This window comes from Nestor notabilis, unplaced genomic scaffold, assembly GCF_000696875.1.
Source record: "Nestor notabilis isolate BGI_N333 unplaced genomic scaffold, ASM69687v1 scaffold9135, whole genome shotgun sequence".
NCBI classification, from domain to species: Eukaryota; Metazoa; Chordata; class Aves; order Psittaciformes; family Psittacidae; genus Nestor; species Nestor notabilis.
The window spans coordinates 62,760-83,624 of record NW_009927837.1 but is presented as its reverse complement, the minus strand read 5'-3'; the positions used below and the strand labels follow the sequence as shown (position 1 = coordinate 83,624).

The window sequence follows — 20,865 nt, the reverse complement described above, 5'->3', positions numbered from 1 at the left end:
TCTGCCTCAACGTTTGAACTCTATATCCATGGACAATTCTGAAATGCAGTAATACAAGCAACATAAATAGATCATGCATAAAGAGTCAGGACAAGCATTGCCATCTCTCAAGCTATATACAGCAGAAGGCTAAAGATAAATGCACCTTCTTTTTTAACTTTTCCCTTCTCCTCAAGCCGCCTCAACTTTTCTTCTACACCCAGTCACCACAGGTGAGTTTCCTGACTTCCAGATAACAGGCTACCTCTCAACTGAATTCATGCTGGAGCCATTTCCCACAGGAAGCAGCATGGTACAGCTAAGCCTGCACTTGAGGCATCCCCACCTCTGGCCAGTCAGTCCACACCAAACATTCCTATTTTGCTGATAGGGAGCACCCCTTTTCATTACTTCCATGAAGTTTTGGTAACAAGCTAGTCCTTACGCGATCTTGGCATTAACTGTGCCTGCTTATCACACTGATTCAACACTAGTCCCTTTAATCATTAAAGGTGATAATGTAGACTTGACACGGAGCAACAAATTAAATTAGCTTTTAAAAGGCTAACTTGTCTGTTTCTAGACAAGATGATACCTATGAAGACCACGTTTTTAGTGTGAATAAAGCATACATTTAAATAGCTACCCAGGAAAAGATAATTTAAGAAGAAAGGCTCTGTTTCAGGCATGAATTTGCTGCTTTGTTCTATTCAAATGCAAACCAGTGTTTTTGCTTATTATATTGCCACTTTCAATGTTGCTTAATTTACATAAAAATTAACTAGACTCTTCTTTTGCATGCATCAAGTATTCATGGTTAGCTATCTATGTATATTTAATATATTTCCATGTCATCATCCATTGCTAGATAATTAGTTCCTGGAACTCTTACTGTATTTCAAACAGTGAAACATAAGAAGATCTTATTTAACATCAAGTTTCCATTCAGCAGATGAGTAGCAATTTCCCACTCATCTTCACCTCTTCTGTGTTCTGATACTTTTTTTTTTTTCTGATATTTTATACTTAAAGGGGATGCACACTTCAGTTACTGAAGTGAAACCTCACAAGCATCCCAGCCTAACCAAGTTAAATGAGCATTCAGGCCGATAAATGCCAGCTTTCTCTCACCTCCTTTAATTTACCTTTTCTCAAAGTCACACTACCTATCCCAAAATACTGACATACAAGACAGCTACGCAGAGGAAGCCTCGCTGAGATTTAGAGTAAACACATCAATATCTATTGGAAACACCAAGGATTTTAAACATTCTTGTGTATCAACATTATACAATTTCTTGTCTTGTGCAACAACACATCCAACCACCTTTTCAGTACAGTCAGTATGAGATTTCTTGCCAACTTCAACAAGTGAGGGATTCCTCCAGAGATCTCAAGGCCAAAACTGACACTTAAAGTTATCTTAACCTAACCTTGCACCGCAGGCCACTGAAATTCCTGCAAAGCAGCTTCTGCCTTGTGATGAAATAAGATAGAACTGTTTTATTTTCAAAACCACCTGTAAGATGATTCTATTCTCACAGTACACTAAGACTGAGCAATACTGAGGTATTGCAATAGCTGGGGCAGAGGTTTGATAACAACAATTTTGCCATTTCCCTCCCTGTTAAGATACTTAAAGCAGTTTGCAGTTCTGGGATTAGTTCCACGCACATCTGCTCTCTTGTGCTAGACACTCTGGACCAAATTCCATCTTTGGTTAACAAGATGACTACCTGCTGTTTGTTTGCTAGTGGATGCTTAATCGTTCTTCCTTTCCACGCTTGGTGTTACAGTCATTTATTTTCAAGGCCAAACAAAAATTCATGGAAAAGCTGCAGCTGGAAACCTTACCCCAGGTGTCTGCACTCTGCCCATCACACCATTCAAGGTTCTGGCACTGACCTTCCCGTCCTTCGCTGAGTTGTACTCACATCCTCTGGGAGCTTTACTCAACATGGATCTGCCTTCAAATCTGATAGATATGATCATTCAAGCATGTAACCCACTCAAAGCCAGTTCCTTTGAGAGCAACCAGCTGGCCGGCTGTCATCCAGAACACAAGTTTGGCAGCCAGGACCTGACTATTCACAACTGTTTATAAAACAGACAGCAGCAACCCAAAGCTGCCTCCACTATGTAAGCTCCAACCTCTGTCGGTAAACAAGGGGAACCTTCTGAACTCAACCAACCCTACCTGTATTCCTGCTAATTAAATTTCACTCAAAATGTCATATATGGGATGCATCATGTATACTGAACAAAAAAAAAAGGGAACCAAAAATGTCTCAGTAATGGTGAGTAGGAAATGTTACTATTACAAGTGTACATGTGGCAAGAAATCTGATTCATCAATCTGATCCATCACTGGATTCAAACGCTATTGTACTGGGCAACTGCCAGGTATCAGCAAATCACGGCTGCCTTGGGAGGAGGTAGAGCAGCAGTCTCACGGAGGTTGCGCAAGGGTCCTTCTGACAAGAACCTGATGTGGAGTGGCTTTGTTTAGGGAACTTAGTAAAGCATTGTTTTTCTATGCTTCAGAGAGGAGAGATCTATCCAAATTATGGCCTCTTTCAAGAGGAGAACAGGCTGAGTGTTACACGCAGAAATGCCTAGTAATTCACTTGCACCATAGTCAATGCTGGAGCAAGAATGTGGTGGTGAACACACAGAGAGTAGAAAGAAGAAACATCCAAACAACAAGATTGGGAAGGCTTGATTTTCTCAATTCTCTTGAATTCTCTCTCCCTTCGTTCTCAGATGAAGACAGAAACAAGGACACAGTGACATAAAAGTGAAGGAACATTAAAGTATTAGCTTTTCTGGAGAAGTGGTGAGACCACTTCCAATATTCCTTCAGGCCTCAAGCACAGGCATCAGGACATGCAGAGGACAGAACTGCAATAACTGAGCGAAGACTACATGAAAGTGTGCTTGGAGTGCTTACTGCAGGGAGGTATAGGAAGAGATCCTTCCAAAAAATCCTGATAAGTGTTCTAACCAAGTGTGTGGAAAACACTAAGAATTTTGATGTTCTTGAGCTATTGCATAACAGTATGCATGCTAATGCACCTATAAGATATCACTGGCTGACAAAGATGCAGCTGGGCATCAGACAGCACATGGCAAGGTGATTGGAACTAAATGATCTTTAAGGTCCCTTCCAACCCAAACCATTCTATGATTCTATGAATTCAGAATGGGGTACACTGGCAAAGGCAGCAAATTCCAAAGTTGCTGTATGCTGTGAGATGGTTATCTCCATTTGAGCAGAGTTGCATGTTCTGTTTTGAAGACTGGACTAATTCGACCATTCTGACAAGCACAAGTGCCCTGTGGTCTGTGGTGACAATTATCAAAAGGCATACTATGTCCTCATCTATCCACTCATCAGCATCAACTTGCATCTGATGGCTTCTAATTTCTCTCTTAGCTCCAAGGTTCTGCTGATAAACATCAGCTCTTCTTCAATCTCTTTTCACCTTGGTTGATAAATCAGAACATTTGTGATCTTCCTCTAAATTTGCCCACATATAGTCAAACATATTAGTGACTGCTCTTTGGTTTTGACCAAAGAAGACTATTGTGGAAAACCAACAGAAAGAATAATTTATCTCATCTATGTCAGCATTTTGTTTCTCTTGTAACTTTAAGTAACTCCTTTGGTTTATTCTTATTTAACCAGGCTCCCAAGTGTATTTATCTGGTTCTGAACATTCTTCTGTATAATAAACACTGCTGAAAATAACATCTTATGAATTACAATAATAGCCTGAGAAAGATACTTTACCCCTACACTATACTACAGTTTCTGACAATAATCATGCTCGCCAAACATTTTCAAACACAAAATTTGCTTCCCCAAACCTTTTTTCCAAGGAGTAAGAATACCTAGTTCTCAGAGTTCATTGTAATGCAAATGAAAAGCTTTTTTCATACCAACTTAGCTGAAGGATATCCTGTCCTGCTGCTGAATTATTAATGCCGCCAAACCACTGGAAAACTAATTGCAAATGCCAATTCACTTAGTGCTATCACTTAGAGTATACTGGCTCTACAGAATTTTCCATTTTAGCTACACTGTGTGGTAAGCAGCAGACAAAATATATTTTACATGCAGTTCTCAATAAGCTTTATTTATTCTGTGGCAAAAGCCTGACCTGCCTTTTGCTCGTGTTCTTATTTGTTTATAATTGGTTTCTTGGTGTGTTTCCTTTTATTCAGAGAAAGACTCTGTGAAGTGTCATACTGCTGGCATTGCTGGTGCTGCTTTTTGAGATAACTCTTGATTTTTGTCCACACCAGATATACAGCGAATTCCAGGGAGGAAACAGCAACATGACATTTCTGCTCTATAAAGTAGAAGTACAATTTAGTAACGAAAGTTGGTGAAGAAACACATCACTTGAAAATTAGAAAAACATTTGTGGGTGGGTTTTTTGTTTGGTCTTCTTTATTTTTTTTGTTAAAAGAACAAAATCTGAGAGCTAGAAGATGCTAATTATGTCAGCATGTCCAAATATCACATTTGATGTACCATCGTTTCCTAAAGTGTACTCTGGATTACTCATACACATAAGCCACATTGTTGTATTTATAAGATTTAGATTTGAGAATCTGCTGTCAGAGTATAGGCCACCATTTCCTGAAGTTTACTCTGGATTACTCACTGATATAAACCACATTATTGTATTTATAAGATTTGGATTTGAGAACCGGCTGTCAGAGCATACATTTTCAAGCCTCTCATTTCTTTCAGCTATCTCCAATACTTTTCTACTAAAATAATGGAAGTATTTCAGGAATGTGTTTCTGGATAGCAAAATATTTTAAGAAAATAATGCTGAGATAACAGGCTGTAAAAGAGTTTCTATAGAATTTTTGAAAATGAAGGCAACATTTCTGGAGTTATAAACAGAGACTCCCAAATTCTCCCTTTTTCCTAGGAAGAAACTCCTCAGGTCTTCTCAGGTTCACCCCTCTCAGGCTTTTCCAGAGCATGTTACAGGTTATGGAACTTGTTTTATTCCTTTGTAGGTTCTTGTTCAGCCTCAAAGCTCCGCCAGTTAAAGCAAAAGCTCTCCATTCTGGCTTTTTTCTTTTTAAATGTACCTTTCTTTAGTTTGAAATGAAAAAGCACAAAAAACACATTGTTAAAAGTTTGTCATTCTAAGCAGAGGAAACACCAGACCTGCAAAACACATTTGTTGCCTTGCTCAAGAGCATGCACCACAAGAGGGCTGCATTTAATCTCACTTCTTGAAATTCCTATTTCTCAGCATTTAGTTATGCAGTCTGAATGTTCTTTTCTGTTATACTTTGAAAAGATGCAGTGCCTTATGAGACCATTCGACTTGTAGATCAGGATGGAGCATCCCAACAGTGGACCATGGAATGTTTTCAAAGTGACATGTAGCTAGTCATTTCAGTTCCTTCTCTCGGACCAGCTGTGAGGTGGCAATGGACCTTTAGCATGAAGCCAGTGACACTCATTCTGAAACAACACCATTAACACTGGTTTGGGGATGCCCCAGAACATTTTGCAGACTGAGTGAGCTCACTTTGCTCATAGACTACCTGAAGCCCACATTGACTTCACTAACACAGTCTCTTCAGTTTGGGTGTAAAGCAGCCCATGCCTGGCTATGGTGCTTTTGATCAGCTCAGAGAGAGTGGCAAAGTGAAGTAATTTTGCTTGTAATGAATTCAGAGAGGCTAAATAAGATTTGTTTTCTTTAGCTGTATTTAGGTTTTAGAATACAATCCTCATCCTAGACAGTTTGCCAAGAAAGACAGAAATCAGCCACCAAAACTCCTCTGCATATACACAGCTCTGTACGTACCCAATATATCACACCTTACAGGAAAAACGCCACCATCTGAGTCATGGGCTCATTATATTCTACCAACATTTGGCTGTTGGGTTTTAATGAATTCTGTGCTGTCCACTGCTGTCCAAACAAGACGACGTGAAAAAGAATATGCTGCTGGTTGATTACAACATGTGCCAGAATACAGAAAGGCACAAGACTGGAAGTCAAGGGAATTTATCCCTTCAAGGAGGAGAATAATCCTTTGAAAATGTTCTCTCCTAATGTACAACACTGCTGTTATAAATCAGAAATTATGCATATATTTTAAACACTGAATGCCTGCTTACGTGCGTGTCTCTGTGTGCAATGTCAACTGAATTTGTCAGCACCACAGGTAGCATAAATCCTGATGAATCTCCACAGCCTTTCAGTAAGGTTTGGAATGTATTATTAACAGGTTTATTAAATATTTGCTGTGGACATGCAGGATGTGCTATTTGAGACAGCTGCAGCTTAACTGCTACCTGCTTCAACAGTACTAATATACCAGTGAGATGGTTTCAGATGTACAAAAACAAAATACCTGCCTCAAAAAGACACGGAACTAGCAGATAGTACATGAAGAATGGGAAGGAAAGAAGGAGCCATAGCTCCTGAGCATATGTTTCATTTCATTCTCTGATCCATGCTACAAGAGCAGCAAAGCAAAGGACTGATAGAGGAAGCCATGGAGCTTTCAGGTCTTTTGGAAGGAATGCTTCTTTGGCTAAGTGAAGGCAGAAGAGGACTGGTTAAATCACAACGGTGCTGCTGACAGGATGAACCTGGGGAGTACTTAGGCAAAGAATTCTTCTGGGGGATGATTCTTCAAAAGCATCCAAGCAGATTTTAAAAACACTGATTCTTACAGGATTTTGAATGGGACTTACGTCCCTGAGGTCTGCCCACTGCGTGTTTGGCTTTTCAACATCAGTACCCATAGCAACTTCCAGGCAATGCAAAAGTGCCATTGCTCACAAACTCCTAAGTCTTGGAAGCTTTTTTAAAAATGCCTCTCTTCTTTTTGTTTATCATGCATGTTATGCTTTTCTCCTAATAGATGTTCCTACTCTCTGTGCAATGTCAGAAACCATCAGAACCGGCTGGCCTCTTTCAGAACAGCGCAGTGAAGGACTGGTGATTGGAACAAGCCAGCCAGAAGATTGTTCAGGTCCCTGCTTCTGGAAGTGTTTTATAATCACCAAGAGAACTCACTTTTATTGTTATACTGCAAGGTCAACAATGACTACCAATGTAAACAAAACCAGGGTTTTGCATAAGTCTAAATAGAGATGACAAGCCTTTCAGAGATGCTTATTTTAAGATATTATTAGCTTTTACCAGTAGGAAATACGATTAGGTAGAGACACTACCTTACTGAATGTGTATTAAAAACAGTTCTCCAATTCCAAAGAAAAATGAATTTATGGGAAAATATATTCAAACTTTATATATGTGATATAGTTCATCGTAACAGTAAATTCACACCATACTGCACTTCAAATAACTGGCACAGTACATAGGCAGTAAAGGGAAACCCTTCCTATACCTACCAGTGTTTAGTAAGAACACTGAGAGCCAAGACCTTATTTCCTGCTCTCCAGTTCAGGAAAAGGTTGACAAAATAGGGCCCAAAGACAGCAGTATTTCAGGTTACATATAAGGTGATGAATGAGGTGAAGGGTTGAATTTATGTTGAAGTTTATGTTTTGATAAAAATCTATTTTAAAAAGCATTCATACTCTACTACAACTTTTCCCAAGCTCCTCTGCCCTCTTACGTTTTTCGTTTTCCAGCATGAGTCCCATAGCAACATCCAGGACTCATGAATGTGGCACTGCTCTCAACATCTCTGGAGCAGAGCCTTGCAAATGATTGCAAAAATCAGGGATCTAAGTCAGCTTGGAGAAGCATGATGCTGGACTGATATTTGTATACGCAAATATACCCTGAAAATAATGGCAGGGGATTGGGAGGAGGGCAAAGGGAAGAAGAGATGAAGCTGCAACAGCAGAAAGGAATGAAAGAAACAATCTACTTAAGGTTTAACAACACATAACCTTGAATTTTGCAAGTAGAGAAGACTGCAAGCTGTATTACTATCTTAAAGATTTGGGGGCTGTATCTGAACAGCTTGAGGATTCTAGCATTTCCAGTAACTGAAATGATACTCCACAGATCTTCTCCCCTGCCAGCAATTACTCATACTTCCAGTAACTGAAATGATACTCCACAGATCTCCCCTGCCAGCAATTACTCATATAGAAAAGTGGTATCAGGAAAACACAAAATACATTTGCAGCAACTTTAATGCAGCTGGAAATGAAAACAGCTAGCATTTGCAAAAAGTGGAAGAGTGGGGAATCCATCAAATAGGACTGAGAATCCCTGTTACAATGGGGCTCTGATTTGGGATTAGTCTGTTCAGCTTGGAGATGCTGTTATTTTTCTAATAAAACACATCAGGAAACATCATCTCCTAACTGAAACTACAGCAGTATTTTGTCCTGGAAAAGGTATGTTTAGGCTTCTTTCTACTCAAGACTGTGTGAAGCAATTACCTGCCTTACTAATAAACAGAGCCAAGAAGCTGGTATGCTGTGTAGAGCATCTGGTAATGCCATGTGAAATGAACAGGTATAAATACTATTCCTCTCTTTATAGGAGTTAATTAGGGTTTATCAGGGTTACTAATTAGGGTTTTTCAACTTCAACAATAATTATGTTACCAATCCAACTAACATCACCTGCAAAATCATGGATCCTTGTCTGACAATTGATAAACTTGAACTTTACCTGAGGCTCACCTATTGTCTGTCCTGCAGGCATAAGTCTTTTAAAACAACGACAAAGCTCAGTACTCTGACACAAAAACCCAAAACCCCTTGACAATCCATAGAATCACAGAATGGTTTGGATTGGAAAGGACCTAAAGATCATCTAGTTCCAACCCCCGACTCCTTCAACTAAACCATGTCGCCCAAGGCTCTGTCCAGTCTGGCCTTGAACACTTCCAAGGATGGAGCACTCACAACTTCCTTGGGCAGCCTGTTCCAGGGCCTTACCACTCTCATAGGGAAGAATTTCTTCTTTACAGCTAACCTAAACCTTCTCTGTTTAAGTTCGAACGCATCACACCTTGTCCTGTCGCTACAGTCCCTGATGAAGAGTCTCTGGCATCCTCGTAGGCCCCCCTTTCAGACATTGTAAGGCTGCTCTGAGGTCTCCACGCAGCTCCTCTTCTTGCAGTATTCAGTACACTTTAATAGTACCAAGTCAGACACAAGGATGTAGTGAACAAGCCCATAAAATGGAGTGTTTGGTGCTTCATGCAGGTTCAGGGGAGCACCAAAGGCACTTCAAGACCCTGTGCTAAGCTTTCTGTGCTGCCATGAGTGACACAATAGGAATAAACAAACCAAATAAATATTCCAATCAGATTAATAACCTTTTAAAATACACACCCAAAGAGATGCTGACCAAGCCTAGCCCAGCAGATACACCTTCTTACACACACTCTTGGTCCACCACCTAGCCAAAACGTGTACACAACCAGAAAAACCTTTTCAACAGTTCCTTGGAAAAAAAGATGAATGTTAGCTTAAAAAAAATAAATGCAGGGGCATATTTTCCATTTTGAAGAAAATAATTCTAGTTTTTTACTGAGCAATCATTTTTTCCTGAACTCATCTGTGGCCAAGCTTTGTTTCTACGTATTCGAATTGATGAGCTAACATTGTTCCAGGCTCCAGTTGAAGCAAGTAAAAAAAGTCCACAGTTGCCAAACATTACCACATCGTTACCACAGATACTGTGTATTCTGAGTTAAGGGAAAACAGTGGAAACCTCTAATACCACTGTGGGGTAACTGCTGGCAAACAATAACTCTTTAATATGGTTACCACAGCGACTATGAATAACCTGTGAGGAGGTAAGTGGAAAATGATCCACCGCATGGTATATCTGCTTGTCACTAGCCATGACTCACACGTAAGAGAGTGTAAGGAGATTATTTCAGTAGATGGATCTTGATAGGCTCAAGAACGTAAAACCTGAAATACTTCCGATGAACACCACAGGTTGTGGGTGACACAAACAACAAGTCAGCCTGCAAACACTACATGAATCCACCATAAACCCTTCAGTGAGAGGCTGTGCTCATGTCTCAAAAGCAGTGGAGGATGGAACAAGGAAAGGATGGAGGCTGACAAAAGAGTGGCTTTGAAAAACCAAATCCTTCCCTGGAGGACCAGAACGCTGGCCTGTTTGCCACTATGGTGGGACAAGTGGTGCAGAATACTGCTCCAGTAAAGACATGAAAGAAGACAGTAACAAAACCTTCAATGAGTACCAAAGGCCAGAAAATATCTAACAGAAAGCTGGTGCTCATTCTGAGAAGTACATCAAAGCCAATAGAGGCAGATGCTTGCAAGATATGGTAATCATCAATGGTTAACATGATTCTGGAAAAAGTTGAGCTGCCCTTTCCCATGTTCCAGATTACAGAGACAACTGTCAGCATTCACAACAAAGCACAACAGCCTGCACTGGATTTTCTGCATTGCTGAATTTCACAGACATGCCAAGCGATAAAAGTGTGGTTTTGAACAAGGTCTTTGTTGTTATTTTAAATTTACTAATTTGTTACGAATTTTCTACCAGCACACAAAAGGCATAAAAGGCACGCAAGCCCCAATTTACATACCAATACTTCTATATCAAAGGCTATGCTATTTGATGCACAGAATCCAATTCTCATAAAAGCACAAGTTCAATTATAACAGCAGCCAGTGAAGCTCTAATACTGCACTTTCAGCTAAAAACCCTGCTCAAAGCTCTTTCACAACAGCTCTGTAATTTCTGAGTATCAGTCTACTTAGTAACGTGACTCTGGGAGGCACACATGCACAGTGGGGAAAAAAATGGGAAGACAGACTTTCCTTGTATTGAGGAATGATAGTTTAGAGCTGCTGCTCAATCTCTGCAAATCTGAAGGTGAAATGAGTTGATTGGGGACCTAAAGTTAATGCTCATGTGGCCACTTATATTTTCCTATTTCCAAAACAGACCGGTTTTGGTTTACACGTGTACCAAGCAACCAGCACAAACAGGCGAGAGCTGCTCTGAGAGATGGCAGTGCCGGTCACTGCGCAAGCTCCAGCCTCGCCAGAACCCACAGAAATTTGGGCAGCAGCCCAGCATATCATCCTGGGAGTGAGAAATCTGTTCCGTCACCAAGAGGGAGGAGGCTAGCTTGCCTTAAAACAATGGATCTTACCCTTACTGTCATCTGATGTGGGGCCTTTCTATGCCCTGGACCTCTGTAATGCGGAAGACAAATGATGCGTGAACCTGAAAACTGCTGAAGTCCTGCTTACACGGCTCAGTTTGAGAACATAAAAACTCTGAAGGTAATTCTGCAGACACTCCTGTGATCCCACATGCCTAACCCAAGATTAATCTGAAGAGGAAAGGAAGTCTGTGTATCAAATTAGAAAGCAGTGTGTGTAATACATACATCCATTCATTCATACACCCACCATAGCCTCAGCATTTCAGTCAATGAACAGAGCTTTTCCAGACCTGAATTTTACACCTGTATCAATTTTCCCTTATGAAAACTCAAATATAACACATTTAGAAATTGGTATTACTTTGATTTACATTTGGAAGAATGAATGGTATCTGTCTTGTGAGATGTACGTGCTTTGGACATAACTGTGCAGACAGTAGAAGCATCATTTACACCACAAGACAAGTCTCTGGCAGTATCTTGGTAACATTCCTCATTGATATTCCAGCCACTCATAAAAGCAGCCTCCTGCCTCTCTTTCCAAGTCAGAAGAAAAAGAAAGCTCTGGGAGCTACTTCAAGTCAGAGGGCCTCATTAATGAATTACTAAATTGAGAGTCTCAACTTTAAACACCATTTACACAAGTATGTCAAATTTGAGCACTGTGACTCATGTGACGGTTGCAGGGCTCAAGTCAGAATCATCTCGTTAAGACAGTCCATAAGCTACTTATGGCTTTATACTGGAGATTACTACATTCTCCATGCAGAGCGAGGACATTCAGATACCACCTACAAGGACCTGCTGCGTAACTCTTGGGCTACTTCTCATCCCAGTGAAGGTGAACCAAATCATAGGGGTCAGCTTTCAAGACCTGCTGATTGTCATCTCCTATTAACTGTCTTAGATATATATTAAGCTGCAAATCACAAACTGTCTCCCTAGATTATTAGCTCAAAAGTGCCATACAAACACATTGTACCATAACCCAAATTGATGGCATTAAGTACATAAATATACGTGGATACGAGAACTCCTGAAAAAGCTTAATAGTCAATATTAATCACAGGATTAAAATATTTACATGGTTATATAGAGATATACTGGATTGACCACCTAACTACAGTTTTCTTCCCTTAGCAACAAACCAGATTGAGATACTCGCATACTGAAATGCTGTAAAGCTCAGGTAAAAACAATAGAAGATACAGACTGGTTTCTGATGGCACATATATAAACATTTATTCTGGGGCAAAAGGATCAATTTTGAAGCAATCATGGAAGCAGGATGAGAATCACAGTTTCCTTCCATTGGTAAGAATACGGCAATGAAGGCAAGCATGTTAAATTCGTATCTTTATTTTAGAATGCTGCAGTTGGCAGCTGTTATCTGCTATATTTTTTTTCAGTTGGCTAATTATGAGCCAGAAATAAATTTGAAGCTGAAATACTCTAATAAGGCAAATAATTCTGACTCTTCATCATGCTTTAAAACTAGTAAAATATAAACCCCATAAAAGGAACATCCAGTCCAGTGCATCCAGATATTCAAGACTGTTGATGGATATAAAGGAAGTGTCAAAAAGAGGTCAGTTACAATTTAACACTGGCAGAAATAACTGTCTACAAAAGTATGAATAATCTTCTAATGACGCTTTAAAAACCTTTGCTCTGTCTTAACATTTACAGTTTATTTAGTCCAGAGAAAAAAGCCATGAAGCAATTTTAAGAAAACATTTGTAAACAGCTATTTTTTCTCGACAGACTATTTGGCTACAATTACAGATATTATGCCAAGATAATATACATAATTCAATGAATCCAGACAATATTGAATCAAATCAACTAGTATTATTTTCCATCTCTTTGAAACTGAACATTCAAGCCATCTGAACTTTCAATGTCATTTGGCACTTCAAGAAAAAACTTGCTAAAATACAACCAGGCCTGAAAACCTATACTTACTGTATGAGTAACCTCCTGACCTTTCATAGCAGGATCTCACAAACTAGATCTTCAGGAGCACTGTATGAGCCATCAATGTTTTTAATTAACATTGTTAAAGGCACGCTTCTATAAAAGTCTTATTTAAATCCCTGCATATTTTTGTCATTATCAAAACCCCACATTTTGTAAAAGGAGATGATTTGCCTTAACCCGAGTTCTGCAAAAAATTACTCCATATGTAACATCTGTTCAAAGTTTCAAGCTTTAAAAAAGGATTGAATATGATTTTAGGAGATGGTTAAAGAGGGGTATGTGATGATGAGTTAAAAAAATAAAAGGAGTCATGAGCAATCTTCATTTTGGTGTCTAGAGTTCATTTTCTGTTGCTCATTCACATGTTCTGACTGTCTTTCCAAAAATGCTCACCCTTGTCCCCCAAAGAAATACAGCATAAAGCTCTAGTAATTCTTCACCAGGCGCTGACTGAAACAAGGGATTCATAACAGCTGAGGCAAGACATATGATACACTTGATCAAGCAAACAGAATTAGAAAGAAGCAAATCATAGAATCATAAAACGGTTTGGGTTGGAAAGGACCTTAAGATCATCCATTTCCAACCCCTTGCCACAAGCAGGGACACCTCACACTAGAACATGTCACACAAAACAACATTTTTTCCCTTTGCTTTCAACTGATAGCCAGCCAGCCAGATGTGACAGTCCTTGGGATTGCAGTGGTCACTTTGGTCAACAAAGGTTTGCTCTTCCACAGCACAATTCCTCTGGCTGCCCCAGTAAGTGATCAAATGTGCTGAAGCCCATCTTCAGCACTAAGAAAATGTGAAATTAATTGAGCTCATATACTTTAAGTACTTTGACAGACTAAGGCCAAAGTGCTTGCAGAGCAAAGTTTAAACAATGCCAGGAAAAAAGGCTAGTGGTGTTTTGAGTAACCTGCATCAGTAATGATTAATGAAGAATCTCAGAAACCTGATTTATCTGTTGCAGAGACTGCATAATTCACTAGAAATTCGATAACAGTTGCTAAGAAGTATCATCTTCTTGTAGGGGTGAAAAATGCATATATTTCATTAGTCTATATCTAACCTAAGTATATTTAATACTTTTCCATCTTCATTAGTCCTTACTGAAATTTTTGTTCCTTTCTCACTCACTTCCACATCTTCAGGTAACACTCTACACTGCGTATCAGGTAGCAAGCTGACCTTATCCAGCTACCATGCGGTCTTTACCTCTTTGTGTTCTCATGTCTATACTGTATTTTCTCTTACCATACACAATGACATTATACTAAACCATCCTACTTAATATTACTATTTGGCCAAAGGAGCACACTTCTCCAAAAATCAATCCTGAATCTCTTGCTTAAAAACCAGCAACAACTGCAGTCCCTCCTCTCCTGAGTGTATTATTAATTATACATCTGAAGCATGTTCATCGTCTGTGTTTACTCTTGGGTGATTCTAAGGTTTATATGAATAACAAACAGTAATGTGATCATTTACAAGTAAACCAGTATTTTCACTGCCTTGGCACCTGAGCATAATGAAAGTCAAAACCAGTCAGCTTTTACCTGGGTTTCTGTTTAGCACAGTCAGCTCTGAGGGTAAGAGCTATCACTCACGAAGAGCTAGAATGTGCGGAAAAAAGCTGTGAGACTCAAAAGCCAAGAAGATGTATTGCCTAAACAATTTTTATTGCTTTTTTTGGGTGGAGGTTATATAGTTCTTTTTTTAGCTCAGCTCTCATCATCCCAGCAATGACTTAAAAAACATCATTGCAGCATCTACGGGTAAAACAGATTAAATAGTTGAAATAATGACTGTATAAGAGCAAGAAGGCAGCCAGAGGAATTTGAGTGTTGGTCATCACTGGCATCACATTGTTCAGAAGTTTCTGCCACCTATGGAAAGCAAAGGACTGATAACTGACAGATTATGCTGTCAGAGTGCAGACTGTACTTCCTAGAAGAAGAAACTCTCCTACAGAGATAAAACCAGCATTTTACTGGAGGTTATTTTTTCCTTATTTTTCATATCCTACTCAGAAGGGTCATTAATAGTTATTTTTATGTATTAACAGGTAATTTTTTCATGCTACAGCTTGCGATGCATATTAATCAGGGTTCTTGCCAAATTAAATTAGTTTTTTCAGCATTCAAAAAGCAGTTAAACTTCTACTGACATTTTCCCCCTCTCTTCATCAACCTATTTTTGGAGTAAAATAATGTACTCAGGCCTGAAGACACTTGAGCCTCAGGAATGAAAAACAGCCACAAGCCAAAATGTATTCACAGGAGAGCTATAGGGCAATAAGGTTGTCATCTATGCACAAAAATACTTTCAAAGACGTAAAACATGATGTTAAAATCTTCACCACTCCCTGCTGCATGTTAAAGTCACACACACTGCTTTGTGCTCACAGTAATGAGCAGGAAAAAGGAAACAAGACTATTTTTATGATTATTGCTGCTGCCAGCACTATTGTAGCATTAGGACAGTCATGTTAACATGGGACTCATGTTAACACCATATCCTTACCAAACCTGGTTTTCTTATTACTGCTAGTATTAGGAATAAAGTATAAATAGCATAAATGATAAGTTAAATCAGAGCTGTGCGATAACCCTAGGTCCCAACTGTGCCGTCTGTAGCTGAAAACCTACCTGGACATCTATATTGTAATTATATACATATATGTATATATATATGCAGGTATATAATATACTGAAGTGTTTTAAAGTCAAGCAACTACAGCTAGGTTGTCCGTAAAAATAAAACATTTCAACACAAATGGTCTGGTTTTGGCACACTTGCAAACAACTGAAAAAAAATTCTTAAATTAATAAGTAATAGCTAAGCATTTAAAATGCTAGTGATACTACCTTCTCACGCATAATTTAGTACATAACAGCATACAGTCATAATATATATAGCTTATAATGTCTATAAAGGTTCCCAACATAGTAAATTCAATGCTAAAGGGACATGAGTATTTTACACAAGATTTGTCTGCCTTAAATAAAAGTAGGACTTAAAAGCATTTGAAAGACTAGACAAGAAAAACAAAACCCAAAAAAATATAGGAATGTTTTTGGAATCAGCCTCCAATATTTTCCTTTTTGTAACCGAATAGGCTAATTTGCATAGATCTCTCACACAGAAATGGAAGAGAAAAGCATTCTGACCAAATTAGAAAATGACTGTACAAGCACAAACCTCATTTCTGCAGCAAATACAGGATTTGTTTTTTTATTTTTAAGTTGATAATATTTCGAGTGGAAAATATTACTTCAATTGAAAATGTGTTCCAGGCTAGAAACATTATTATGCACTAGGTTAACCTGGTGCTATAAAGTTTTAAGTAAAACAAGCTTTTGAAATTGCATATGTAGCAATTTTTTACTACAGCAAATTGAGTAATAAACATTCAAGATAGATGAACATCTAAGATATCCACCAACTGAATGTCCAAAATAAATAGGGTCAAATAGATACATGGTCCAGCTAGGATTGGCCGGCTGGACAAAATATCAAAGCATTTACAGTGATTTTTAGAATATCTGCTAAGTAGGAATTAGAGAAAATGTAAGCCAGCTCTGCTCCTAAAATCCAAGCAAGGATTCTAGCAAGGGAGAAAACCTACCCACAGGCTCTTATTCCTTTTAATCATCTCAAACTTCTTCCTTTGGCAGCAAGAATAACCAGCATGTGTTAAAGATCTGGAAACGCATTTCCCTGAAGAACTAACCTATAAATAAGTTACTTCATATCTACTGTACATGTTTATTTTGTTCAATCACACATTCATATATCCTGCACACACTGCAACTCATCTGTATTTGAATCACTGCCACATCAGTATTACTTAATGGTTAGGTTACACTGTTATGGCCTCAAATCTCATTGAAATGACCCACGAACATAGCAATCTAACAAGCAATCACACCTTTATACTCTGGTCCCCTCTGGACTCCATCCCTACTCCCAGATTCATACAGGGGTGGAAGACCATTTCCAGGTAGAAAGCAAGTATCACGCATTCTCTTCCCCACCACTCTACCAAGCAGCAGAACTATTTTACACAGCTTCTCCAAGTCACCATCACCTGAAAACACTGCCAGCACTGGGCAGCTCACTTGCTACATCCACATGCTGCTGTGCATTCCTTTTGCCCATTTAACATTACAATTCATCTCCACTCTCAGACATAAAACCAGAAGCTTTTCAGAGCAGGCAGTTTTATACATGTCTGTGTGTTCAGTAAGGTCTGGTACAGACAACAAGGTTGAACTTGCTGGGATCTTCAAGCATTTTTGTGAGCATCAGCTTCTACAGCTTGGGTGAGATTTGTTATGTTAAAGGCAAAAAGAACATAGGAATACAGAGCAGAATTACCTTCCCTTAGACGCTCAACCACAAAAGTGAAGCCGGTAGTCCGCGGATGTAAGACGTACTCATATTTTTGAAGTCCATTCTTCTCAGCAAATTCATTACTGCGAGCTTTGGTGCTGGCTGAAGGACAGAATAAAAAGCATCATTGTCAATTAGTGTGCATGGAGACCAAGAATTAAATATAATTATTATACGACAGGAACAGTACGACAGCCGTTCACACAGTACGAATATGCAACAGCTTTTCAGGTGGAGGCAGACAGTGAGCGTGCTTTCAGCTGGCTCTAGTATGGTATGAGGAAGAGCCATGTGGATTGCAAGAAAAGCTTTTTTATCCTCTCCTTTCATTATAGAAATTAATCAGCAATGCTTTCATAATTATCAAATGCAGTCTGAAATCTATAAATTAAAGTCTGTTACTAGTTCTCTATACATTTCAATACCCATTTTACAGTAAAATGTGTTAACTGGCTCAATTATTTTGTTTAACTCAAAAGGCACAATACGTAGTAATGCAGATTTGCTATGATGTATAAAAATACCTTGAGGTCAATGTTTAACCACATTAAACTTATTTCAGAAATAAAACATTAAATGGAGGAAAAGAGTTAATGTAATACATTAGAATAGTATTCTCCATCTTCATTCTGAACTTGACATGCTTTATTCATCAACCTGTGCTGCACATACATACCCTGGCTTAATGTTTTGTCCCACTGCCTCAGTGTCACTACACATGCTTGCTGCTAGACACAGAGTACATGCAACGCATCTGGAAAGCACCGTGGCTAAACCCCGTGACAAATATGTTTTGAACCTCCAGCACAAAGAAGTCCCTCATGAGGAAACCAAACAAAGGCTTTTCAGAGGCAGTTGCTAACAGAGCTCACTAAATGAGAAAGACACGTACACTACAGCAAAAACTTCTGAAGACAGGTGGAGAGGAAACAATTTCTTCTCCAGAGATGTGCAGGAGGCTCTTCAAGCAGCCTCAGTTAGCAGCCAAATGGACTTTGCTGGCTACACTTCCTCCATCGTTGTGTGTCCTGCTGTGCCTCCCCTGGGGCCAAAGGCAATGGAACACGCACATCACCAATCTCATAGAATCATAGAACCATAGAACAGTTCAAGTTGGAAGGGACCTTAAAGCTCATACAGTTCCAACTCCCTGCCACAGGCAGGGACACCTTCCACTAGAGCAGGTTGCTCCAAGCCCCTGTGTCCAACCTGGCCTTGAACACTGCCAGGGATGGGGCAGCCACAGCTTCTCTGGGCACCCTGTGCCAGCGCCTCAGCACCTCAGAGTAAAGAATATGTTACATATTACCAATATGTAATCTAAATCTCCCCTCTTCTAGCTTTATCAACTAACTTATTAAACAACTCATATTTATATAGCTTCACAGGTGATTTAAAAGACAAAATCCCAGCAACAGATCTATGGAACACAATCATTGCTTAAGCAGTATCTATTCTTTTCAAGTAGAAACAGCTCTTTTTTTTAAGTGTCCACGGTTAACCTTAACAGAGGTGGGAAATGAGTAATGAAAACATATTGCTGCTTAATAATCTAACAGAATTGATACTTATAGGTAAGTCGTTTCCCTTATAATCATCATATTTTTTCCTGTAAAGGAAGAATAGCTCAAACGGACAAATTAACAGTAGTGTGAGATCTCCTTTTTGCAGTAATGCAACTTTCCTGTATCTTTCTTTTTTTTTCCTAAACCTACATAAGCCCTTTGTTTATCAAAAAATGTGGGTGTCCCTCCTAAAGGACTATCTACTTACCAATAAATACTATAGCATATCAGTATATTGAGTACTTTTTCCCTGTGACGTACTGTTTCCACACATAAGAGCACTGCTTTTCATACATGCAACCCTTCAGATTCAGTGCACATATTTCCTGATCTGCAGGAAAGGAAAACTGCTGCATGGTAGCCAAGCAAGTGATTCAGCAAAGAGAATCCAAAGACTTAATTCTTGCCAGTTGCCAGAATGTACAAATACTTGAAAATACTACATCTTCAAGAAGCATTGCTAAAATTACAGAATGTGTGAAATACTAAAATTACACTTGGCTACATAAATTTATTTTTCCTTGGACATATGCATTATGTCTTTAACCACGTGATCAGAGTATCTATGTCTGTCTGCTCGACTACTACTCCATTCAATACTGAAAATGGACTATTCTGAATGAGTGAAGGGAACTTGCCTTTAGGATTCCTACCTCTGCGACAACAAAATTTGCTAAGTGAGTCCTGAGCGAGACTTGGAATGGCAGAAAAGGCAAGAGTAATTCTGTAATTATTAAATACTCCCCTGAAAAGGCAGATTCTACCTCTCAGACATAATTGTACTGCACTATTAGCTCAACAAAGACTCTTCAGTTTCTAAGAAATGACATTGATCACCAGGACTGTGCCCATAAAAAGTATACAAGTCAAGAGTTCTTTTCCATATTCTGTAGTGATTCAAGTAAGTGTTCTAAATTAATTAATCACAAAGTTTATAAGCTAATGTATTGTTTCTTCTAAAGGACAGAATTATCTTCATTACCTGCATATCTAAGTCTGGGTTTCACTTAGGCACATTTGCAATCTGCAAATCAAGTCAATCGAAGCTTTGAGACACAAGTGCCATGTAAATTTACATGAAGTTAAGCCATCTAAAAAAATTTAAATCTTAAATAAGTCTTAAGCATCTCAAACTGCACACATTTAATGAGCACTCAGAAAAACCCTTTCACTAGCACTCTGTTTCAGAGGAGGCATGAAAATGAATTCCTTGGTGTTTGCAAAACACTCCTACTGGCACTGCAGGAAAACCAAAGAGTAAATGCAGAGTTTTGCTTTCTGAGCAAGACCTAACTAATGCTGGAGAAAAGGTTTGGGACCTCCACTGCCAATTGCCTTGAAGTAATCATCTTCAAACCTCTTCTTAATGCACCTCCTTGCACTTGGAAAGAACTCATTGTAAACATCTGCAAAACGTCTTCCAAATTTCCCTTTACTACAATGCCTTTCTACAGACGTGTGAACAGCTGGATACTGGCACTCCAGCCAATACTGTTCAGCTATTTCCTGATATCTGTATTTCTGTCTTGCCTCTGGACTTTAAGTTTTATATAACAGAGATTGTTCCCTTCCCCTTTTGCATGACCCTAGTGTGATGGGATTTTAGAACTAGAGTAATGCTCTCAGCTAATACAATGGTAACTGTCATCTGGAAACATCATCTCCTTTTTCCCTTCCTAACAACTATCAAGCCACAGGTCTTTGTGCATTAAACAATATTTATTACAGCAAGTCAGGAAGGTCAAAGGGTTTTGATGCTATCCTGTAAGTAAAGGGAGGACGTGCCTTCACT

The 20,865-nt window shown here is 39.0% G+C and overlaps 1 protein-coding gene across 1 annotated transcript in view; it reads right to left on the bottom strand.

Moving 5' to 3' along the window:
* Window positions 1-20,865, bottom strand: part of LCLAT1 (lysocardiolipin acyltransferase 1) — a 75,599-nt gene that overhangs the window by 32,690 nt on the left and 22,044 nt on the right. The window contains exon 4 of the mRNA XM_010014240.1: window positions 17,494-17,610. Within this exon, the coding sequence (XP_010012542.1) occupies window positions 17,494-17,610 (117 nt within the window). The remainder of the gene's footprint in view (window positions 1-17,493; window positions 17,611-20,865) is intronic.